General features: G+C 44.1%; 1 protein-coding gene across 2 annotated transcripts; it reads right to left on the bottom strand.

The window, feature by feature from the left end:
• Positions 1-1,912: 1,912 nt before the first annotated feature.
• On the bottom strand, positions 1,913-25,464 carry hycc1 (hyccin PI4KA lipid kinase complex subunit 1). Of its 2 annotated transcripts, XM_069681495.1 has the most exons (12): positions 25,304-25,464; positions 16,117-16,198; positions 15,442-15,543; positions 14,053-14,232; positions 13,235-13,315; positions 13,036-13,151; positions 11,810-11,905; positions 10,972-11,088; positions 9,387-9,474; positions 7,330-7,492; positions 5,540-5,864; positions 4,072-4,159 (listed from the first exon to the last, which is right to left on the bottom strand). In XM_069681495.1, exons 2-11 carry the CDS (start codon positions 16,165-16,167, stop codon positions 5,584-5,586), a joined length of 1,275 nt encoding a protein of 424 aa, XP_069537596.1. In that variant the 5' UTR covers positions 16,168-16,198; positions 25,304-25,464; the 3' UTR covers positions 4,072-4,159; positions 5,540-5,583. The 2 variants fall into 2 exon arrangements, with proteins under 2 accessions (XP_069537595.1, XP_069537596.1); XM_069681494.1 differs by lacking the exon at positions 5,540-5,864 and having other exon boundaries at positions 1,913-4,159.

Raw genomic sequence — 25,464 nt, 5'->3', positions numbered from 1 at the left:
CCTAATTTTTAAACTAAGTTACTATATATAATTCTAAAGCTACTGTAATTTCTTGATGAAAATCAGGTTAGGTAGCCTATAATAAACAAGGAAGGAAATTGATTGTGAAGCCTTTAAACCTGGTTAACATTACCCAGGAAACTCACCAAAGGTAAACTTCAATGCAAGTTATAACCCCAATTTATTCACACACAAAAACAAAAAATGTAATTATGGAAATAATAAAGTCCAATTTAACGTTGCCATCTACTCCATGATAAGACAAGACAAGATAAGATAATAATATAAAAAACAACTCAAATATAAGTGAAAATATAAAGTGTATGGGTTAATGCAAAAGATACAAAAACAATATTACAATAGATATCTACAGAAATAAGCAATGGTGGCAGTTAGATTCACAGGAGTATTGACAGTTGTTATGTAGTAAGAACTTCTATTGCACAAGATTATGAATTCAAAGACAGTGCATGATATCAAATGTAATTGTACACAGTGATTAAGAAAAGATTATATTGCTCCTGATACTGCACATGGTACTATTAAATAGACAGATGTATTGCACATGATTATGCATTCTATACACATCAACATAATTACAAATATAAATATGTCCAGAAAAGTAATAATATAGCCAGATATAGAAAAGTAATATTGCAGATTATCAGAAGTTGCACATGGACACAGGATTTTTACTCTTTTTTAAAGTTTTGATTGTTTTGATTTAGTATTTCTTATATATTTATCTCAAACACTGCTAACTGGATTGCTCCAACAAAGTTTCGTTGTATCACATGCAATGACAATAAAGGATCTATATATCCGTGTCTGCCGCGTTCCCTGATCACACAGTTCTGGTCCGTCAAACGGTGCGCGCCCGAGCCCACAGGAGGCGTTTCTGGTCCGCAGCGGAGCGGAGCGCTGGCCCAAGCAGCTGGATTCGTGAGATCACAAGATCGCGGAAGAACTACATTCCCGCGGGAATTGTGAAATCACATGATAACATCTGTGTTAAAACAGAGCAACACACAAACAACAATTCAGTTTGAGCTACCCTCCCTGTCAATATGAGCTACCCACCCTGTCAATATCTGCTACCTTACTTTTGCTTACATTTAAAGAGATAGTACTCAACTTTAATTGACATTTTCTCCCTGTCAGGATGAGCTAACTTACTTTGGTTATATTTAAAGAGGTAAAACTCAACTTTAATTGACATTTTCTACCTATCAGGATGAGCCAAATCCACTGCCGTTAGGAAATACCATCTCAATGAAGAGGTGGTCTGCACCAATTTTTGGGTAGTGGTATGTGTCAAAGGAACATACTTATGAATGGCAGGACCCAAGGTTTCCCAGCAGAACATTGGGCAAATATCACACTGCCTCCGCCGGCTTGCCTTCTGTCCCCTAGTGCAACCTGGTGACATGTTTTCCCCAGGTAAGTGTCACACACACCCAGCCACATGATGTAAAAGAAAACATGATTGATCAGACAAGGCCGCCTTCTTCCATTGCTCCATGGTCCCGTTCTGATGCTCACATGCACCCTGACCCCCCTGCGGCTAAGCAGCCCCAGAAGCTATCTATATTTCAGAACCAGCATTCTCTCCTCGGACCACTCTTGGTAGGTACTGACCACTGCAGACCCGGAACACCCCACAAGTGCTTTAGAGATGCTCTGACCCAGTCATCTAGCCATCACAAGTTGGCCCTTGTTAAAGTCGTACTTGCAAAGCCTTACATCCTTACACTTGTCCATTTTCCCTGCTTCCAACACATCAACTTTGACACCAACATTTTCACTCACTGCCTAACGTAGCCCCTTTTTTAAAATTTCATTTTCTCAATATTATAATATCAATATTCGTCATGTTTGGCGGTGCAGAGACAGAATAATGCAACAGCACACGTGAAATATAGAAACACTTTATTTCCAGAAGTTGTAGCAGTGAGTTATCGTCAATCATAGAAAGGCCAAAATAAACCATATTCAGTCAACAGTGTGATGTACAACAAGAGCTTAACCATTCACATTCTGTAAACCCACATACAGAAACACTTTGATTGTTACTGTCCCACCAAGCTACTGTATGGACACTGGACAGGTCTAGTACACAGACAACAGAACACATTTTTGCTTGAGGGTGGGGCAGCATGAATGTTTGATTTCAGGACATCAAATGTAGCAGGTGGGTAGAGTTTAGTTCTTTTTTTTTTTTTGGTACAAGAGAGTATCACCCTGTCTCGTGACGTGATGTGAACAACAAGGGACACAGGAAACACATCACCAAAGTACTACAAACAGCTGGAATGGTGGCTGGATGAGAGGAGAGGAGAGGTGCCTTGTTGTCCCGTACATCTTAAATCGCAACACACAGAGAAGTTCAGATACAGTTTGGTCAAATTTTAATTTCAGATTATTTGATCGTAGTGAACGTTGGTGGATTCTGTGGTTTTAAACGTGTAGAAAAAAGGTACGGCGCAACAAAGCACACACAGTATCTATCACAGGAAAACACCATAGCTGAGAGTCAAACCGTTTGATCATCATAAGAAAATACCAAAGTTGAAAACACAACTCATTTGATCTTCCGAGTGCAATATTCATTACGAAACAAATCATCCACACGCATCATCCCAATAATCAAAAGCTTCCTCGCCATTTGTTAGAGGTTGGATTTTTTATTTGTGCCATCAGATACACAGCAGATCAGGAAAGTGCTAGAGGAGCGAGAGCGAAGGAGGGACACAAATATTGCTTCTCCATCATGATGACAATACTGTGCAGTTGTAAACATAAAGAACCATTTTTAAATCATACTGCTCGATTATTTAGTGGTCATTTTTCATGATTAATTTAAAGGAAGAATGCAGATTTTCTTTAAAGAAGCACAGCTGTGACCAACTTGAGTTTGGATACAAAACAAAAGATGGAAAACACCGACTAGGAGAGATTCGTATTGCTATGGGAAGGGAGCAGTTATCTTTAAAAAAGTGGTAGAAACTCTTGTTTCAACTTGTAGAATCATACCTTTGTTCACTGTATCAATCAGCAGCCTTTATTCTAAAAAACAACTGTACACACACGTATACAGTCCACACACGCAAGCATGCTCTCGCACAAACACACACACACACACACACTCAACATCTGCCCTCTGACGAACCCGGGCAAGGTCAGGGTGGACTGATGGAAAAGCCATGCAGGGCAACAAATGCCAATTAAAATACTTTCCAAATACTTTTCCACACAGTTTTTTAGTAAGGAGTTTTCAGTGCAGTTCACGACAGGCTGCTCTGCGACTGAGCACAGTCTTGTCCTGGCACGACTTCACCGTAACAGTGCACTAGTACAAATCGCTGAAGCTCGGAGTGGTCTAACCCTGACGTCACACATTCATCAAGCTTAGAGTAGACTCTGCTGGAGGAGGAGGAGCTGAGCTCTGTGTGTCGGACTGGAGCAGGGCAGCACCACAGACGATCAAAGACGTTTAAATGGAGTGACGAGGGAACCAGTGGGAGTGTTTTTTTTCATATGCTTGTTGTCTGTTTTTGTTGGCATGGCTTGGAGTTCCAGGTCACAGGTACAGGGTCACAGGATCAGATCGAGGGTTCAGGTACTCAGGAGTCACAAATGGTTCAAAGGTCAGCGCCGAGGTGCACGCTGATGCTGGGAGAGCGCTGCGTGTGGTTTGACGCCGGACTCAAGTACCCCATCCCGTCCTCCTGCAGGCTGCACGAGTAGCGGCCGGCTTCAGAGGGAGTGTGGTTGCTGTTGGGAGGGGCGTTTCCGCTGGCCACCTGCTCAAAGGAGCGAGAAAAGACGGCGCTAGCGGTGCGCGTCAGGCTGGTGAGAGCTCCCGCCTTGGGCACCGATTGGCTGGAAGTGAGCGTCAGTCGTTTAACGGACAGCTCTGCGCTCTCGCTGGCGGCCCGGCCCGCTGTTAGAGGGCCCCCCTCTTTGTCCTTATCCTTGCTGGAGCGCCCGCCGAGGCGACACTTCTTCATGGCCTTGGCCCCCAGGTTCAACGTGGTGACGCTGTTGCTGATAGTGATGGTGGGAGGGGTCATGTCGGGCCCCACCCCGCCCGGCCACACCCCTTCATCCACCTCTGAAATATCCATCAGCTCGTCCGGGGAACCCAGATCCACTGCGTCTGTGAGACAGACAGAGGGAGACACACGGAGATAGAATGAGAAACAGGAGCATAAAGAGGAAAAAACACCATCATCTGTCATCCAGCCCATCTGGTAAAATTGAATTATTAACACTAAAATAGCTTCAAGCCAATACATTGTGTTTTATTTTGTTTAGAGCCCTATGTGAGCCCGTGACTTTGAGCATCGAGTTGGGCTGCATGACAGATGACTTATCTCACTGTCCAGCAGGTGGCGCCTTCACACTGTAACCTCAGCTTACAGGGACATCTCACCACCTGACACCAGACAGAGTTGTGTATTAAAGCACACAGCTTAGGTTAACCAGCAGTGTTGTGAGACAACAGTCAGCAGTTTATTGGCAGAGTGCATGTTTTTGTCCCAAAGGCAGGAGAGGACATTGTCAAAAGCCTGGGAGAGACCACGAAGGGAAAGAAGAGGAAGGTAAACGAAGAATCAATAAAACCTAAGTACACTATCTCTACAGACACACGGACCTTAACATCTTTCCTGCTGTCTTTAAGGCATGCACCCACCTGCGTGAGTGGACAACCACCCACAGACGCACGAATACACGCTTATAATTTGATGCTACCATGGTAACAGAACACCTGTAAACAGCTGGTTCACAGACAGATAGGCAGGTCCTGACTGTTGTTCATGGGTAAACATCAGATTCAAGTCTCGACGTTTTTTCAGCAGCTTTTGCTTTAATTAATTTAAGACCTGCATATCTTTCCTCAGCTGCTAGCTACCATTCAGAAGGAAGTAATCTGTGTCCAGGTGCAACCCAGAGGTAACCTGTAGAGGCGTTAAGAGGCTGAGGAGTTAGACCCCTAAACAACCTTGTGAGAGCACAATCTCCTGGTAATGGCACGGCTCACAGAGATAATATCTGGGGGCTTTATGAGCAAAGGTCATCATGTCTTTTTGCTAGCAGTGACCTGACCTCTGGCTTTACACTGACACTTACCAAATAAGATGCAGCTCAAGATAGCTTTAGATCTATAGCATGTGTGTCATAGTTAATGTTCATAAAGCTGCTTTTATACCTGTTGATTATGTTCTTCTTTTAAGCATTTCAATCAACATCTGTGTGATTCAGCCGAGCACATTTTATTACAATGCATTTTTCATTAGGTTACTGATCTGTTATTCTGTTAGATCTTAAATAGTTAAGTTGATTTTTACGACTCTCAGCAGGAGATCTTGGTGAGGAAGCTTTAGCCACAAGGAGAGAGTGAATGAATGAATGACGTTTGATTGACAGGTGAGAGGAAAAGTGCAATTAGGCGAAGAAAGGGTGGAGCCCAGCACGAAAAAGGTAAAGGGGGAAGTCATCATGCAGCTCTTCAGACCACGCCCCCACACACGGTTACCTAGGTTACCCCGGGAGCGGGGCAGGGGGGGGAAGGAGGGAACCTTAGTACTGGCTCCTCCCTGTGGAGGCCGACCCAGAACCCTCATTCTCCACCATTCGCCTCACAGACTTCTGCCTCCTGACCTCCTGACTCCGCGTGCCGGAGTCGTGACCTCGGGGGTCCGGGCTGACCTCGGAAGCGGAGCCCAACGCGTCGCTCTCAGGGCGCGGCCGCAGGGAGTCTCCGTTGGCCATTCGCTCGCCGCTCACGCCTGTCACACTGATCTCGGGGATGGCCATGCCCCCCTGCGCAGCATCAATTTCTACACTCACCTCCTGGGACTCTGGTGGGCGGGAGCATGGGGGGATGGCATGTATGTACAAACACACACAAACAGATGGACAGACAGACATGTAACATGCATACATACGTGAAAACAAAAAGGCGATCATGTGCACAGGCACACACGACCGCAGGACAAAAGACACACAGAGGTAATCAATGTAATGGCAGAAAAATAAAAAGACAGAAATCATAGTTACAGAACATAACACGTGGTCAAAAACATGCTACGTGGAGACGAATACAAACACAGCACCGGGTCATCTCGCACCCCTACACATGGGTTAATATTTAATATCACTTTCCTCCATTGTCTGCTCTTAACAAAAGCTTTACGCATAAACAAGCAGCTCTGATACGGGCACCAATGAGCAGGAGATGAAAAGGGGGGCGTTGGGGTCGCGATGAAACCTACTCATTAAACGAGCTGAGAGCTGTAATTTACCTGTCTGATCTGTGCTCTGGAATTAAGAGAGAGACGCTCCTTTCCCAAACTACATGCAGCCTGTTATTATTGACTCTAATGAAAGACAACTTTGGCTTGGAGACAAAACTACAAAAACACAATATTTCTACTTCCTTCTACTTAAATACACGATCTGCCCGCTGGCTTCCTGTCTCTGTGAAATTAGGTTCATGTGCGCAGTTGACACTCCCTGTCTGGCAGCCTTGAGCTCCTTCCTACTGGTCAAAAAACACCCACTAACACCAGGCGTTTTTGCTCAATGGGAAAGGTTACAATCAGCATTCAGACCCGGGCAATTATGGGAACACAAAACCCGGGCACACTAATCTGCAGCGCTCGAACAACGTTCCAAATTTGTTGCCGCTTGATAAATAGACTGAATGAGTAATAGATACAATAAAAGACCTAACCACTGTCTTCACTGGCCTCCATGCTGCTTACCAAAGAGTATAATGTAAGTTCTTTGTGCGTACTATCTAACCCTGTTTCTGGTGCATTTGTGACGTCAGACGGTCACCCAGCAGAAAAGAGACCGACAGGAGTATACTCCACTGGCAGTGGGAAAAGAGACAATCAGTTATAAGTGAGTCAACACGCTCATTTTGGTGGGAAAGAGGTATTTATCTGTTTCTCATTAACTGCTTTTCAACATTTTAGATCATCCAGGAAGTCACGGCTGAAATGTGGAGACTCTGAAAGGGGAGGTAGACAACCCTCGCTAGCTGAGGAAAGGTGCTCTTCTATCTTACAAGCAACAACACTTACATGTATATACACAGTGACTGGGGGCATGAAATGGTATGATGAGTGAACAATGAAGTCGTCTAAACCTCGGCATGGTCAAACATTACTATTCTTTCTTAATAGATACAAATATTATTGCAAAATGTTGAAAGAAAAAATGGCTGTCTGGGCTTCATTTGTTTTTCAGTGACTGGATCTCGCACTGCTGTGTCCCTTCCTCTAAATTGTCTGTTTCCCCCCTGTGTATGAGTCTCACCGTGTCTCTTCCAGCGGTGTCCCCTGATAGAGAGGGACGTGACAGCATTTCTGGAGATCCTGGAGGAGGTGGGTGTGATCTCCACCTGGATACTCCGTGCACCCTCCTTGTTGTTGCTCTTCAGCGCTGCGCCGTGCAGCGATGACTTGATGGCGTTACCCACCTGAGGACGAGGAAAAGCACACACAGACAACCGTTACGGCTTAAGAGGTACAAGAGTTTGACAGAGGGATTGTGCAGTGGTTCGAGGCCAGTGTTTTTAAAACATATAAAATGCTCTACTTGAAATAATAAATTGTGTCTGATATGTTGAATTACCTTGTAAAAATCCTCCCAAGTCTCTCCTCCTTCTCCCTCATTAAAAATTCCTGTATCGCCATAGTCCCCGCCCACTACACACATTACCAACTGCCCGCTCCGTCACAAAACAAAACGCGTCTCTGCCATCGTTTAGCGGCAACTTGTTGAAACTTAGCTAGCTTGAAATGTAATCATTAGTAGTAGTAACGTTAACGTTAGCAGTCAGTAGTGAGATTGCAAAAATGACAATGACGGTTACAGCTGGGTCACGCAATGCCAAAGTGGTTGCCATAGGTTACACATAATGATACGCATAGCGTCAGCCCGTCCATTAACGTGATTGGCTCCTTAGGTTTGTGACGTCACAAACCCTGCCAATCTGTAAACATGTTGTTCAGCCTGTCCTTGGTGCACTGCAGTTTAAAAGCACATGGAGATGACTGCTTATGTTGTCCCTGATATGTCTTGTAGCACATGAAGAACACCACATGGAGATGTTTACAAGGTTAAACACTGGATTGTCACTGAAGGGGGGCTTTAAAGTAATAATCTTGTTGATTTTTATTTAAATAAATGTTAAGTCACTATCTATCGCCGAGTGAGGTAACATTTTTGAGGAGGTAACCGTCTCAGACATCAGATAAAAGCAGGAGATAGTTGTTTTAGGTCTAACCTGCTCATCAAGTTTGCAAAAGGCGATAAACCAGATAAATGTTATGTCAAACTGTAACTGTTACAAGTTTCCAGTTTTGCCTGTACTTGCTTCAGTGAAAAATTTGTACTTAACACAAAAGTGTACAAAAGTACAGCAACATAAAGACGTTTCTCTCTTGAACCCAATCAAGGACAGACACACACACGATCTCTGAGCAGTATTTCTGATACTTCTTAGAAGTGCTTCTTAAGTCAGACTGAAGTTCAGATCATGTGACCGAACCAATAACATCCGATCATAATCCCATTTCTAACAGATCTGTGAACGGGGATAAACCTCAAAGCTTAGCATAAAACTGAGTTACACACTGGGGTGGGTTCAGAAAAACAAACAGGCTTTGTGTTTCACAAGTATTTCCATAATAATCTCTGTTCTCACTGGAAATCCTCAAGTGGCACTAATGATTATGTTAAACAGTCGAGTGTGAACACGAGGTAGAAGGCATCACGATCACAACACAACATGCCTTTTGTCTGTGAGACTGCATCTCATTGGCCTCATGAGGGAAGCGTCACAGAGCTATGCTAAGCTAACAGCCACCTGGTGTGCTCCACTGCAAACACAGTGAACCAAACACAGGCATTTCAACCCTGTTGGACGAGTGTGTGTGTTTAATGCAAGCGTCCACAAATGTGTTTCTTTATCTTAAAGAGAGTTTTAAAATCCCATCGCCGTCCTGATTAAGGTGGTGGTGTTTTGATTGTTGTCGAGCAGTACACCTTGACTTGTGTAGTAATACTGTGAGCTTAGGTCCAATCCTCCACTCCCCGGGCCTCAAGGATTATAGCTTAGCGGAGCAGAGTGGAAAGCATGTAAATAATCTAGTGGGATTACACTGCTTGCAGTCGCTGACACACACAGAGGCCAACACAATACAGCATAGTGTGCTGTGCATGAATCAAAACCGCAGACGGGCATGTGCGTCCAAATCACATGCTCTCTCTCTCAGACACACACGCACACTTCTGCTCCAAAAACACACACATAAACACACAGGAGGGGGGAGTGATACTAGTAGGAAAAAAACTCTGATTGCACCCACCAACAGAGCTTCAGGGAACAGCTCTAGCTGGGCCCGATACAGGACGTCATCCAGCGCTTTGGATCCCACTTCGACCTCCCCGTTACACCTACACACGGGCACAAACACACCGACATGTCAGCACACACAGCATATGAGTCAAAGACACATATTAAAGATTCTCTGTGCAGCTGTTTTTCTGTGAGTGGGTCTTTTGTGCATCTCGAGATTTGTAACACTCAATGTAAACTGACTTTTGAAGAACACACCACAGGGCATCTTTAACAGCTCCATTAGCAGATTAAAGCCGAGACAGTCAGGCTGCACATATTCAACAGATATTGGTTGAGACAGCAGGAACGTGTTAGTATTTTTGGCTACGTTGTGATAAAGAGGTCTATTGCATTTTGAGGATGAACTTGTTTACATTGCCACTTCCCGCTGATCTGCTGGGGCAGAAGAGGTCTTCCGTTAAAAGTAACGAGGGGAGTGAAACCAAGGGACAGGAAAGCAACGGTACAATTAGATTTCTGTTATCTTCAAATGATGAGCAAATTATTGACCATTATGTTAATATCATTATTCAATTACATGGGTATTAGCTCCAGCTTGGTTAGAAGCCCCCTCACAGACATCCTGTGTGCGCAGAAGAGCTGCGGAGAGACTCTAATTTTAGACCTTAAACCAGGGGTGTCAAACTCAGAGGGGGCCGAAGTTAAAAACTGGGTCGAAGTCGACATTTATGAACAACAGACTTAGATTGACCATGTGAGACTTTAAGACAAATTATAAAAACAGAAACTGTTTAATTTAAAATACACATCAGTATCATCCCTTTGTTTACGTCTCCCTCTCTATCAGCAGTTTTTCACTGAGCCATTTCCAATTAAAAAAGTTTTATCACAGGCATCAAAAACAGAAATATATAGAAAAAATATAGTTTTCTGGCTGTTTTTCATTCACAACATCAAGCAAAATAAGAATATTTTAATTGTGATAAATCTGGTGAAAACACCTTGTGATTACAGGAAAAGGTACAAGAGGCAAACATATATTTAAGTGCACTCTTAAGTGGCTCTTACAGCCATTTATTATGCCACAGGTTAATTTATGTTTGGGGTTAGGGGCTGACCTGTCGACACTCTCAGGATGCAGTGAAGGTGTGCATCACTGAGACAACTCCTGTGTGAGGTTTTGCACAGGCTTCATCACAGAGAAAAGAGAACATTTTTTAGAAGTGTACCCGTGTACGTGTAGACATGGCCTTCAACTATTTTGCTCAGTGTTTTAAATGACCGGATCTGCTGTTTTAAGGGAAAGAGACCTCAGCAGGTAAAAAGCAGGCTAACGTAAATAAGCCCAGCTAACGTTAGCAGTAGCCCCTGGGCATGCTGCATCCACAGATGTGTTGGAAAGACACTGATATTTAACGTGATCATTAATCATATTTTTTCCCATATCGCCCAGCCCCAATAACAACATTCATATAGATATAACCTCTTAAAAAATGTTTGACAGTAAATACGCTTAGAGAAATAAGACATGAAACGGGGATCATTGAGTGTAATCAGCTGTTGCTGATTGTGCGACATGCGTGTGCACTTACAAGCTGTAGTGAATCCCTGTGATGAGCTGAACCAGGAACTCCGACGTGACCGTGAGCCGGCTGCTTATGCCTTTGTAGCGCCGTATCTGTTGCCGTGGATACCCGCATATACAAACCCTGGAGGATAACCATTAAAAACACAAAAGAAGAGCTTTTTTTTTAAGTGAAAACAGGGAAGCTTTAATCAGGCAAAACACTCCACTGAGCCACTCAGCTGCAGTTCCATTAAGGCAATTTGGTTGCACAATGCACGCTACATTATGATTTATTAATAGTTTACAACATTACCCCAATTATTTAAAAGGACTGTTTAATGTCAGAGCATAAACTGTAGTTAATTATTTAATTAAACACGTGTGACTAGCAACAGAGAGGATTCAGCTTGAACAGGGAGCACCTGTGCTTTAGTAGCTATAGGAGCTGTTTCACACACACAGCAAACTGTCCACAGGGAAATCAAAGCTGATAACTTCTCTTTCGCTCCGTGCTTATCAGAGCAACGCTCAACTGAAGTTGGCAGCTTACCAAAATCACTGAGCTAGGGTGTGTTTTCATAGCTGTAGCAATAGTGGTATCTTGGCTCTCCATGGCAGCAAAGTCTATAAGAGGATCAGATAAGTAATGCTCGCAAAATATTGTGTTTGTTTGTTTGTGCGTGCGCGTGTGTGTGTGTGAGTAAGTAGCCTGCTGAGAAACACTTGTAATCCAGAAAATGACACAAAGGTCACATAGGAAATATTAAGCGTGCATGTGTATAAAGTCCTCATGGCAAAGTTACCTATGAGCTGTTCTGATATGTCTGTGTCTGTGTGTGTGTGTGTGTAGGCGTATGTTGTACCTGGAGCTGAGCTGGCAGAGGGACTGGAGGGAGGTGGACGTCATGTAGCTCAAAGCGGCGTTGTAGCACAGCAACAAGAAGGTCAGCACCTCAAATCTAAACAGCACAAACATACCGTCGAATTAGCCCGCCTGACGTCAAACCACATTATTACATGACATACAAAACTAAATATGAACATATGAGAGCAGTAAACCTCAGACACGGTTACACTTCCAACCTAATTATAGAAAAGAAGACTGCAATTAATCTCATTTCAATGTGTCCCTCAGAAATGCTTTGAACAACATTTCACAGTAGATCGTAAATATTAAACAGGTTCAAGATTTACGATCTGATATCCTGTTGTGTGGGGGGAACCCCGATGACAGCCGAGCACGCACGTGGATTGTCACGTGGAACAAAACGATAGCCAATGGAGAAGCAAGCTGACTGAAGAAGGAAGCACAACAACCGCAGCCATGACAACAAAAGCAAACGGGGAGCATAAAGTAACATGTACAGCCCATGGTCACGCCGTCTCCACCGCTTCATCCACAGTTTCTTTTTTTCTTCCTGAATTTTCAGTAAAAAGTCCAAAAACTGTCATCGGCGATTCTTCCTGCCATGTTCGTTTACTTTAAAGTCTCGTTTGACCACGGGAGATTTTGCGGGATTTCCAGTGTTGAGAGTCGTATTGTTGGTGAATGAGTGCGTGTGCTGTTTAAATCTATGATTATATATCGTCATGCGTGGAGTCTCTCACATTTTCAACATCTGTTAAGATCTGAAAAATCTTCTAGTGTGGCCCAGGCATTAGTTAGACACGAATGATTCTTTTCATTCAGTCTGAAACAGTATATAAAAGAAGAGCACTGAATACAGCTGGGGACATTAAACTCAGACAGACACAGCATTCAGAGTGTGCTGCACTGTGGCCTCGTTACAGTAATTTAGGAAACCCTAATAGGGACAACAACAACAAAGCAAAGCCAACCGCCATGGGCCATAACAGCAGCTAGTGTAGCATGCATAAAATGATTAGCCCTGGCTGCAGATAAACTCTGTATCACTGAGAAAGTCTGAGGAGAGGAGACACGTAAACTAGAGGGATTTTAAAAGGTCACCTTGGCGAGATGTCACACAGTTCATGTCAACTACAGTGTTTCTCTTACGTTCATCCTCCTTCATGTTTGTTCTGTTTTGGTCTCTAGCTGTTGTTTGCAGTTCCCCATGACGCCTCGTACCTGTTCTGTGCTGTGAAGTTCTCTCTCTGGAGGTGTGGCCCGCTGTACACCACCCTGCTCAGCCCGTGATTGGCTAAAGCTCCTTCTGTGAGGGCCATGGAGCCGATGGCTGAAGGCTGGAGGTGGAAAGATAAAAGACGAGGTTTTGAAACAGAAGCTAAATAAAATACAAATAAAATGATTTGTGTGCGTTCCTCACCTCGTGGTACACCGACGGTTTGGAGAGGGAAGGGACGGTAAAAGATAACACTTTACTTTGTCCATCTTTATCAACTATTTCCTGCGAGACAGAAACACAGAAAGACAATGAGAAAACGTTTCTGTGGGCGAGAAAAAAACAAACCTTATCTCTTCAAGCACACTCATCAGTAATGTGTGGGTGTTTTTGAGTGGACCTCGACGCCTGTTTCCCTACTCAGCCTGCTGGGGAATGTCTGTTTGGGTATTTGTGTGTATATCGTGTAAACACACACACACATAGACAGACACACACACACACACACACACACACACACACACACACACACACACAAACCCCGGGGTTTTGGTGTCCCCTCTGTGCAAGTTAATGTCAAATAGATTAATGGGAGCCAGCGAGTGTGTTGAGCGACAGTTGACCTATTCTGTTATTCAAAGAGGAAGTTAGAGGACGCTGCACTTCACTGATAGACGGAACATCAGGAGCCAAAAGAGATGAAAACAAGAGTCGACACACTTTACTATTGTTGGCATCTCTCTGCGGGATGTGTGAGGATATTTGTCAGGTGTTACCCACCAATAACTGTTTCTGTTTCTAACCCATATTTCCTCTGACAGACCGTATATAGCTTTTCTAACAGGGCGGAAAGGGCATGAAGTAATATCACAAACGCATGACTCCAGACTTTTGTTTTTAAAAAGAGCAGCCGCTGATAACGAGTGAAAACAGATCGGCTGTGACATAAGAATGTGGTATGAAAAATTAAACATGCACACACACTCCACAACCACCGCCTTCCTCCTCCTCCTCCCCCCTACCAGGTTGTAAATGCCCAGCAGCAGGGCCTCGATGCAGCCGGAGGTGTGCGGGTCTCTGGCTGCGCTGACGGACAGGAGGCTCCACAGGAGCTCTGGCAGGAACTGTAGCGTGAAACGCTGCAGCTGTGGCTCACCGCTCCGGTAAAACTCAAACAACTGGTGACACACTGGCTCCAGCAACTGCAGGGGGACAGGAAGCCAAAAACAAACATGTGTACAGGGTTAGTTTACAACTGGCACTGCTATTGTGACACATTTTGCATATGGGCTTCATCAGTTATGTGTTCTGACACCAGTTGCAATACTGATTCCAATACCTAGACCTGAGTATCAGCCAATTGCAAGTACCTCTCCTGTACTAGTGTGACAAAAGAATATGCATCTTATTGGTGGAAAAACACTGATTGCTGAACATTACACTCTTTGCTGGCACCACGCTGTTATTGATTTTTATCACAAGATAATTAACCCCAAACCATAGGATGTAGAAGAAGATGGATGACATGACAGCTCCCTAAAAGTGAAGCCAAAACATCTCTATCGCCCCCTGCTGGCTGGCTGCAGTATAGGTCATAAAGCCCGCCTCCTCCATGTTAACAGATGGGACATGAGTCAAACTATGAGTTTGCACACACCAGATACATGTTTCTCAAACATGGTTTCTGTCATTATAGTTAGTTATTATCATGCTGATTTACGTCCAAGTGTTCAATTTTCTGACAAGTTTATTTTTAATTAGTTATTTGATGCTGTCAAAATGATGATTGACAGCTCTGTTTACAAATACGTCTCCTGCAGTCGATCTGTTCCTGATTAGCAGAGTAGAGGAGGAACGATGAGAGGAGACGTAACTAAAACAATCACTACAGTCAGTGAAGTTTCCATATCTGTGAACGTCAACAACACAAGAAGCTGTTCTGCTGTTTAATGCGATGACTTTCAGAATCTGTTTTTTCAAATGTGTGTTTTGGTAAGCGGAAGTGGCTATGGTGGCTCCACCTGCCGATCTCTACTGTGCAGCCTGGTTCAAAATGACGTCACCATCACCAGATGGCGGCGCCCGTCATGGGGGCTATTTTGGCTTCAATATCATACAATGGGAGCAGATGGAGATGCGTCGTCCATCTGTATATACAGTCATTGCCTCAAACCTGTTGATTTGTCTGGGACGAGGGGGGCTTATTGGTTATGGTATCAGTGCATTGACTGGCATACCTGACACCGCCTTGAAGGCAGTATTAGAGGCGGACACCGATACTGGTATCGGTATTAAAATAACTCTAAGATATACTAAATTGTGGGACTAGAAACATGTCAAAGCGCTCCTCAAAATAATGGTCATATCTTGTGTGGTCGTGTAGTTATGATAAAGATGGTTTAAGTACATACATCGCTGTAGTTCTCTCGGATGACCTTGTAGAGTGCGGGGACCAGGGCACCTTTGTCTCTTAGTGTGGCGGCGTAGTTGGACACAGCGCTGTCAGGGAGGGTCTGAAACACACACACACACCATTACTAACTTACCAACGGTCTAAAAATAAACACACAGCAAGACAAGTTAGCCGAACATTTGTTGATGTAGTCTAAATATGATCCGTTTAGAGTCGACACTTGCGGCTCACTGTTTCACACCAAGTCAGGGCACCGTGAAGTCATATTGTGGTTACAGGTGAATAAATGAGAATTAATAAGGTGAGTATAAGCGACATGATCTACTCTGTTTTGCTGCTGTACGCGCAGGCAGACTGCATTGATCTGGTTACATTTGTAAGTCAGTTTCAAAGAGAGGGGACGACAGGTTGGTCCTCGTGCGCTCGCACAGGAAAATCTAATTTGCTCCTTTAATATCACCCCTCGCCGAGCCTCGGCTTCGGTGGCAGTCACGTATCAGGTGGTGAGTGCTCATGTGTGAGTAGGAGCATGCAATTTTCTGGCAACAGGCACTTCAGAGAGAGTGTTTGTTTACGTGTGTTGGAAGAAATGTTGCCAATAATCAACAGCAGCAGAGAAGGTGCTGCAGACTGACCATGGCTTTTTAATATTGCTTTTTGAGTGCAGCAGTACCTTAAATTCTGACAGCCATTCCTCCACCACTCCTTGGTCCATAGCCAACATGTTCCCTCATCTGCAGTGGAGTCACCTCTACCTGAGAGAGAAAGGAATCAGCGTTATTATTGACACACAGCAAATACAAAGCGCACACAAGCAATCACAGCTTGTTTCTTTCATGTTTGCCAGCCTTTGTGTTACGTGGTATCCTGCTATAAATGTTCTGTTACACACAGCAAACAATGTCACGGCAGTGGTGAACAGTGACTGTACACGCTCCAGGCGTAGATTCAATACTCCAAAGAAGCATACGTCTCCCTTTCCCTCTTATTCCTTTCCAGACACACACCTCTGCAGCATGTACCTAACCTCACCTCAACTGAGGCGCGCAAATCGAGAAAAAAATAAATAAATAAATAAATCACCCACACAGAGAGAAAGCTGGCCGGCTTCACCGTAGAGAAGTGGCACCTCTGAATTGAAATGCTTGTTGAACAGGCTGCACAGTTTCTGTTAAAACAGGAGAGAGATAGAAAGAGAGGCTCTTACCTGCCTTACATTTACTCATGATGAAATGAATGGTCTGCTCTCACTATCTCTGCTCCCATCACAGTTTGTTATTTCTGATATCCTTTGCTATCCATCACATCACTTAAACCGTCTGCATCTTTACCTCTCTCTCCTTCTCCCGGCACTCAAGTTGTACAAAGGCAGCTTCCTCTCTACTGAACCCTCTCTTCTCCTGCCCTGGAAATCACTCGTTTGTTCTCAGTGTCTTTTTAATCACCTCCGTGTCTCATCTGCTGGTTCCTATCTGACTCTGCTGTTCGACAGCAGAAGGAAGAAAGTGAAAGATAGACCCAGCTAATATGTCTGAGCAATATGTCCAGTCTGGTTCAAGTATGGTGATGCTGCTGGTACCTGGATATTTACTAGGGATGCACAATATTGGATTTTTTGCCGATATCCGATATGCCGATATTTTACAACTCATTAAGCCGATTTCCGATACCGATATTTTTTTCCCGCACACCTAATTGCAGAGATCATCAACTCTCTTCTGTATTGGAATTAGCGTACAGTATAATGGTGATGCTCTTATCACGTTTGTTACAACGGTCGGGGTGACGGGTCTTGAGATGGTTAATCAAGTTTGTAGTGTTGAAAGACTTTGCCTTGGCTCCTCCTCGCATCACCAAAGCTGAGCAGTCATTGCAAATAGCAGTTTTGCTTTCTAGTTCGGACACTTTGAAAAACTTCCACACCACGGACATTTTGGCTTCTAACTCTCTCATGCTGCAGGTAGACACACGTGACGTCATCACGCTGCACCGCGCAGGTCTTCTTCGTGCCGGGGACATTGCACCGAGGTCGGCATTTAATCAAGTATGCAGCAGCCCATTATTTTATCGGTTAATTATATCGGCATGTTGGCCGATATCCGATAGTTCATTTTTAAGCCAATATCGGCCGATACCGATAACTTGCACTTATTAGCACTTGTAAAGTATAGCGGATGCGGATGTGCATTAAGAATTCTTTTTTGACTGGTTAACCGACACTCTTAACTAGGGGTACACAACATTATCAGCACGTTATCAGTATCTGCAGATAATGGCTTGAAAATGACATATCGGCTTTAATTATCCCTAAATGCTCAATAATTCCCTATAAAAGCTTGACGTAATGTTACGGCATTAACTCAGCGCGAGTGTGCGCGCGCACTGCCTGCATCACGCCTCTTCTGCAAGCCTGAAGAAGTTGCAGTACGGCAGTTTTTCAGTTTCCAAAACGGACAGCAAGGTTGATTTCATTTTATGTATTTGTTCTGTGCAACAGGAAACATTCGCCCAGGTTGTGGCTTTTGTCAGGATTGTCTCAGGGAAAGCATCACCCAAGCTTGTCTAAGTTGTATGAATATTACAGTTTTATTTCAAAGAAAATACAAATAAATCTGGCATTTTGTACCTAAGCTTATGTAGTTTTTTTATTCTGTCCAGTGAATGTCTACCTTTTAAAAAAGCACTGTATTATGTTATTTCTGCATCTGCCAGTGGGCTACCACAATAAGAGTCGGCATGATATCAGATATGATATAAGTCCAATATCGTGCATCCCTACTATTAACGGTTAATAACTGGTTAACTGGCAAGATTAAAATGTACTTTTTGGATTGGATAAAAGACCCATGCAGACACTCTCCCAGCGAGTCCCCAGGTCTCCGCCGCAGCAATTAGTGTAGCCATGAGGTTGTCAGCTGTGTGTCTGGCTGCCATACTCTCTGTTTGGAGGAAGGCCGATTTAACCTCCCAGGCCTCATCAATATAACGGCACGTAATACCTCTTTCCCACCAAAATTAGCGCATTGACGCAGGTTTTTCAGACCCGGGAAGACCCGCTCGTAAATGCCGACTGTCTCTTTTCCCATTGCCAGTGAAGTATCCTCCTGTCTGTCTCTTTTCTGCTGCGTCACCGTCTGACGTCCAAACGCGCCGGAGACAGGGTTAGTAAACAGTGAAGATGTTACGGTGGTTAGGTCTTTATTGTATCTATTACTCATTCAGTCTGTTTATCAAACTCGGCGCCGACAAATTTGGAACGATGTTCGAGCGCTGCTTGGATGGAGACGGGCGGAATTTGCAGCTTAGATGCAGATGAGTCGCAGAAGTTACCGCTGGAGCATAGCATCGCGCCGGAAGGGGGGCGGAGATTAGCGTGTCGACGTAGGTTTTGTGTTCCCATCATTGCCGATCGGAGCCGAGGTGATAATTACCCGGGTCTACTGCAGAGTCTTTTCACCCGGGTCTGAATGCCGATTGGAACCTTTCCCACTGAGCAAAAAAGCCGGGTGTTAGTGGGTTTTTTGACCAGTGGGAAAGGGGCTTAGCCGTGCATGCCTTATTATCCTCTCAGACTCCGCAATACATTGAATAGTTGTTGAGAAAATCAGTGAGGACTCAGGGTTATGCCGTCATCCATCAGCAATGGCGAACAGTCAGAGACCACAAAGCCCTCTGACATTGTAACACCAAAGCAGAGAGCGTCTGAGCAGTAGACAGACTTGGGTCACCTTTATCTGATTTCATCACAGGAAGTGTTGCGGTGTCTGGAAATCTAAAAAACAGATCTCATCTAAATGTTTCACCCTGGACGTCGTCACATGCTACCTTGGTCGACATTTTCCAACACTTGTCTGGAAAAGAAGTGGTGGACTGACCAACACTGCCAGCTCAAGAGACACTTGCACGGCTTGCCTTCAAGCTTATCAAACGCTTTCCCTTGTTTCATTATATGTAAACTCTTTGGCACTCTGGTGAACTGTGATGGGATGTGATTTATACATTTCTAAGATCAAACAATAATCAGTGAATTGAAACAAAGAACAATACTGATAATGCAGTCCTCGTCTTCTGATAGACATTTACGAGACCAGAGACAATCACTGACATGCTTTCAGCCGAGGAGGATGGCTCCCGGGTCTCCATGCGTCTCCGACGAATTGCCTGTTTTTCACTAGAAGCCTGTTTTCCCTGCGGAGCATGTCGTGCCTGCACTCTGAAATTATAAGCACATGGCTAAATAGGCTGTTGAATGCAGAAACAAAGTCCATGTTTGGTAAGTCTGGTAACAGACGCTGAGGAAAAGGAGGAGGGAGGAAGAAGTCCTTCTATGTGCACACTTGTCATGCAGAAACATGTGCGTGAATATGAGATAAAGGTGGCATAATCCCACCTCTTAAAACCTCTTCCACTTCCAACATTATCTCTTCTTAGAAAGTATTAATCTTTCAGCTGTGATAAGAAATTATTTCAAACATATGCTGGAAGTACTTTGAAAGAAAAGATTATAGATTCAGAAGTTTCACAGACCTGACTTTAAACTATAACATTAAAAAACTTCCAGAAATCCAGATAATGTTTATTTACAAACACTCTCTCAGCTCTTGCTCCCTCTGTCCCTCCACTCACCCTCCCACACATCATTCTCTCTCCCCTTCTTCCCTGCTCCCTAATCTGCCGTTCACACATCCGCATGCTTTATTCTGCATTATTCTGGTGCTTGGTCCCTCCATGGCAGCCAGGTGTCTATTTATGGACCGTACCATGACAGGAACGACGAGGGGGGAGGGGAGCCGGTGACTCATGAAATGGGGAAGGATTATAAAGCAGAATAGCCTCCATTTGGAGAAATTAGTCCTTTGTGGCAGTCTGTTTTTCTGTTCTTTCATCGTGACGGCTACGAGGAGGAGAGCGATATCTAAAGCCGGCATGTGCGCTTTAATGGCGAGTTCAATAAACGACAAAAGGAAAAGGCTGAGATTAGAGCGTGGATGAGTCAGACCTGCACGAGGACGTGCTCTCTCCCATTGCAGAGTTACTTTTAACATGTCAACATCTGGGGCACATCATCTGCATCATCAGAAAAAGATAAGTTTAGTCTCAAAGCAGCAGCTGCCTGCTGTTGTATGTGATATACACTCACCGGCCACTTCATTAGGTACACCTGTACAAACAATTCAATACAACAGCACTGCCATGGATTCTGCTGAAGTTGAGTTTTTGTTCACTTTTGTTTTGTTGAGAATCAGACGTGTGTAAATTAAATTATGTTTATTACTGAGGCCATCGTTAAAGGTGGTGTTGGACTTAACTAAATTATATTGAGATGCGTCTCTAATGTTTTGTCCTCCCTATTTACATAAATGAGGGGGCCACAGTATTAGAAACACCTCTGAGTGTAATGCAGCTCAGTACAGCCCCACCACCAGTTATGACCATGACGCTGAAATATCATCGAATTAACAGGCTGAGCTGGTGTATTAGATTCCATTAGATTTTTCAGGTGTACCTAATGAAGTGGCCGCTGAGTTCATTTGACTCCTTCCCAAACGGAAACCAAGACAGATAGTAGTAAAAAAAAAAAAAGGCATCTTTATGACCGACAGTTCAGTTTTCAACCTAAAGATTAATTAAAGAAATTTTCAGTCCTCGCTACGGCAAGAACAGATCTTACTAACGGCCATCTATCCTCCTCACCATGCATTGCAAAGTGTAGTTCTTCTAGCCTTTTCAATGTAATTCAATAAAGTATGAAGATTTATATTTTGTTCAGCTAGCAGATATAATATTGTGTATATAATGTGGAAGGCTGGCAATAACAATTATTTTCATTGACAATAATCTGGCTGCTTTGTCGACCATGAATTCGTAACAGTAAATTGTAAAACTGTTTTAGAATACAGCATGAAAAGCAGCAAAATATCACACTGGGACAGCCTTTCTACTTAATGAATAGATCATTTCAGTTGAGATAAATGGACTATAAATCCATAATTTGGGTTACTTACCCGCAAAAACAGCGATAATTAAATCCAAAACTGCATTAAAACCTCAAGAGACAGCGGTACCAAACATGCACCAGCAACCGGTGGAGGAAAATAGACGCACAAATTGCCCTGGGAGTACACGATGGAGCGTAATTATGTTATTAGGCAGATGATTGTCTTCCATCTTAGACTTCCTAACTGTTCGCCATCTCTATGTCATTATGGACCCACGGATCATGACAGAAATCAATATACACAAGGGACACACAACAAATGATGCAGCAGCTGGTGAGCTTCTTCTGTGCAGCACAATCACACGCACACGCACGCACGCACATGAATAAACCAGTGTTAAGGATAAGTGGCTGAGCAGGCCTGACAAGAATAAGTAGCAAACCAGTGAAGTGATGAACAAGTAGCTGCATGATAAATGAGGAGATGGACGGAGAGGCAGTGCAGACGGATGAGCAGGGCTGAGATCAATAGCTTGATGAATAGAGGGGGAGATAAATGGATGTACAGTCAGAGCGAAGAGGGATATAAGGAAAGTATGAACACCTAAGGAATGGGTAACTAAAGAGGAGCGAGACAGAGGGGTCAATAAAAGAGGAGAGTTCATTAAGTTTCAATCTGTGCTGCCCCCGGCAACCTCCCAGACACTGAAACACACACCTCTTTGTGATGTAAACAAGCTTAAGAAATGGATCTAACCAACGTGATTAGCAACCTAGCTGTGGCTTAGTCAGATTTTCAAGCACCGACGGAGCCAGCGACTTGCAGAAGAGTGACAGAGAATGTGTCATGCATTGCACAAGGGTGTGTGTGTGTGTGTACAAGTGTGTGTATTCATGTCTGTTTTGACAAAACCTGTTCCTGAGAAATAGCCAAAGTTGACAGCTCGTTCTTTCTGTAATCACACCCACGTCTCCGTCTCAGACTCGCTCACACACACACACACGCAACGCAACACGCTGGACTGGCGGTCTAAATGAGCTTATTTCTGACTCCTCCTCCCAACACAAACAGGTCTCCTTTGAGTTTACATTCCTAATCCTTGTTGTAAGTGTGCTCGCATGTCCTGACAGAGCAACAGCACCTCAGGAAAAAACTCGCCACACAAACACACAAACGCCTTCTCATGGATTAACAGAGAAGCAGGAGGCAATCGGCGCGATCAGAACAAAAAGTGTTGGAGTGAGAGCATACCTGTCTGGGGAAACCCGGCGCAGAGAGATTTGAAGCGAGTCCAAGTGAGAATGAATTAAAGGGACACCCACACGCATTCATATCCCTGCCTGCTGATTGCCACAGTTCCTATTACACATATGCTTTGGAACCTTTCAGGAAGTGAGTGAGCCAATAAGGTTGAAGGCTTGAATGGACGGTAGAAAGGAAGCGGAGAGAAAAGACAAAGTGGGTGGGTTTTTAAAGCTGCCCCAGCTGCTTTTTCCTGTGGTACAGGGTTCAAGACAAACCACACAAACAACTGGTTAGGCCGATGATTGTAAAGACACACACATTGACGAATTAAAGCTACAGGGAGGGAGATGAGGAGATGTAAGCTGGATCAAATAGCAAAAAAAATGGCTCAAACTGGCTGAAGTGTGCTGCGCTGACTCAACTCTTGTACGGACACACCCGAACCACCACTAAACTATTAAAGCGAAGTCATAACCAGGAAATGTAACAATATGCCTTCACTGAAAAGTCTCCAAACTAGGTCAGCTGTCATCTGTCTGAACACGTGAGCTTTTTTCAACCTGAATGAAAGCAAAAGCCATTAAGGAACTATTTTGAGAAGCTGTTGGATGTCCAAGTAAAGGTGAAGGCAGGGTTATGTAATCGTGGTAATAAAGGGCAGAGCTTCCAACAAACCCAGAGCTTACGGCTTGACCAGCGGCCGCGCTACGAGCGATCCATTCCTGTAACTTTATCATTTTGTTTTGACATCTCTTTTCAGTTTACATCACATCTTTCTCATGCTGTGTCGTCTTTATTTGGAATATCTTGGCCTGCTGTTAACCCTGTTGCATCATCCCCACCCACCTTGCTCCCCCCGGGTCTTCTTCAATAGCTGGTTGCTTGTAGCTTTGAGGTTCTGCTTTTTCTGCTTCTGTTTTCTCTCGCATTCGTGCACACACAGAAATACAGCCGAGGACTGCCTGTAGCTAAGCGGACATGACAACAGAGTCTGTGGTTTGCGCGAGTGTGTGTGTGGTTTTTGCTGCTGAGGGAGAGAGATAGAGAGATCTGACAGGGAGGAATCCTCTTATAGCAGCCTACGCTCTTTTCTCCGTTGCCTCTAAGCCAGTGATGCATCTTCGTTCCTTCTCTCTCCCTCCCCTCCAATTCCCCGTCTCCCTGCGTCAAGTGAGCCCGAAGAGACCAGTGATTAACATCACTGATGTTTCAATTTTAACGCTGCCTTTTATCTGCCCTCCCTCCTCTCCATTTGTCTTCTTGCAGAGTAAAATAACTTTCTAATGATCACTTAATGTTCAGCCCGAGGTTTCACGATTAAATATTACTTTAGGTGGAGATAATTAATTTGATTTGCTGGATTCTTCATGGGGGTAAAAATATGCCACATCTACTGGTATCTATGCATCGGAAATGAACTTTTTCCGGAAACATAAGCATCCATTAAAGTATGCAGAAGTTGATGCAGACATTAACAAAAAGGGAAGGGATTGTAACTGTTTTTCTTCACTGAATTTACAGGATATTTCATAGAAACCGCAGGCATGGGTGACTAGCTGTGATGCTGGATGACAGCAGATCGCACACCATCTTCTTGTTCGATGACCTGGCGGGCTTCTCTGTCAAAAAGCATTAAGAGGCGCTGAGACACTGGCAGCAATGGATGCTGCACAGTAACAAGCCTGCTCATAGTTTTTACGCGTGAACACACACACACACACGCTGACCCTAAGGACACCACTTCAACAGTGCACAATCACCAACCCAGCAAACCATCTATTACTGGAGGTCAAGCCTCTCCCTAATGACAGAAGACACTTACACCCACATATACTGCATGGAAAGCAAAGGACTACCTATGATTTAAACTGCTACCAGTGTCTAATTTAAGAATAACACAACTAGCACACAACTAGAAGTCTTTGGGAGGGACATTTTTTCCCCTTTTGAGAGCAGCACAAAAGTGAAGGAACTCGTGTCATAAAGCAGGACTGTCAGGCTTCAGACTCAAGACAGGAAACCCCTGAACTGGCTCAGTGCGACGGAGGAAAGCTGCATCACATGATCGCTATTAGAAAAATCCTAACGACGCATTATCTAACATTCCCGTCTGCCAGACTGGCGCGCGCACACACAGGAATCACCTGAGGAATCTTAACAAGTATCTTGCCAAGGTCCTGAAAGACCACACACACACACACACACACCAGCGCGCAGCCACACACACTCACAGGTATGACAGAACTCGGGTTCAAAGTCTGTCTCTATATTGTTTTACTACAATAGCAAAATGGTTGCCTCGATAGCTAAACGTGTTAAAAAGCGCTGTTTAATTTCACATTATTTACCTAATACTGAATAAACCTGTGCTGAGACACTGCTAACCAGCTAGTGTGTCTCAATGACAACTGGTAACACAGCCTGCTTTCAAGCAACGTGAAAGTCTGTCTCGGGGAACTGGTAGCTCATTAGCTTTCCCATTATATAATGCAGTGTATTTGTTAACCAGTATCAGCCAGAGACTGTAAATTAATCCCTCGCCGTCACACACTCTCTATGTCGGGTTGCTGAATGACTTCGAGCTGTCACTTCGGTTGCTTACAGATTAGCTTGCTAGTTAGCTAGCTTGGCTAAGGCGCGACACCAAGTACACCGGGGAAGTTACAGTTTACTTACTGGCATGCTATCTGTCAATTCCCTGGTATCGCTGTCCTCTTTCCTTCCGACGAGACGAATAAACAGCTATCACTTCGCTACTCCATAAATCTCCTCAATAATTCATCAACATCAGCTCCTTCCATCTTCATTACTTTCTCCACTCAGACTACCTTAGACGA

Source organism: Semicossyphus pulcher, unplaced genomic scaffold, assembly GCF_022749685.1.
Source record: "Semicossyphus pulcher isolate SPU_LCO1_2020_fin unplaced genomic scaffold, fSemPul1.0.p SCAF_5, whole genome shotgun sequence".
Classification (NCBI taxonomy): Eukaryota; Metazoa; Chordata; class Actinopteri; order Labriformes; family Labridae; genus Semicossyphus; species Semicossyphus pulcher.
Note: the sequence above shows the minus strand (reverse complement) of the source record. Positions and strands in the feature narration are given on the sequence as shown.

Coding starts and splice junctions, on each gene's coding strand:
- hycc1 (XM_069681494.1), bottom strand. CDS start 16,167: ATGTTGGCTATGGACCAAGGAGTGGTGGAGGAATGGCTGTCAGAATTT. Junction 14,233..15,441: donor TCCGAGAGAACTACAGCGAT/GTATGTACTTAA, acceptor GTCCCCCTGCAG/TTGCTGGAGCCAGTGTGTCA. Junction 4,160..7,329: donor ACACCGCTGGAAGAGACACG/GTGAGACTCATA, acceptor TCTGTCTCACAG/ACGCAGTGGATCTGGGTTCC.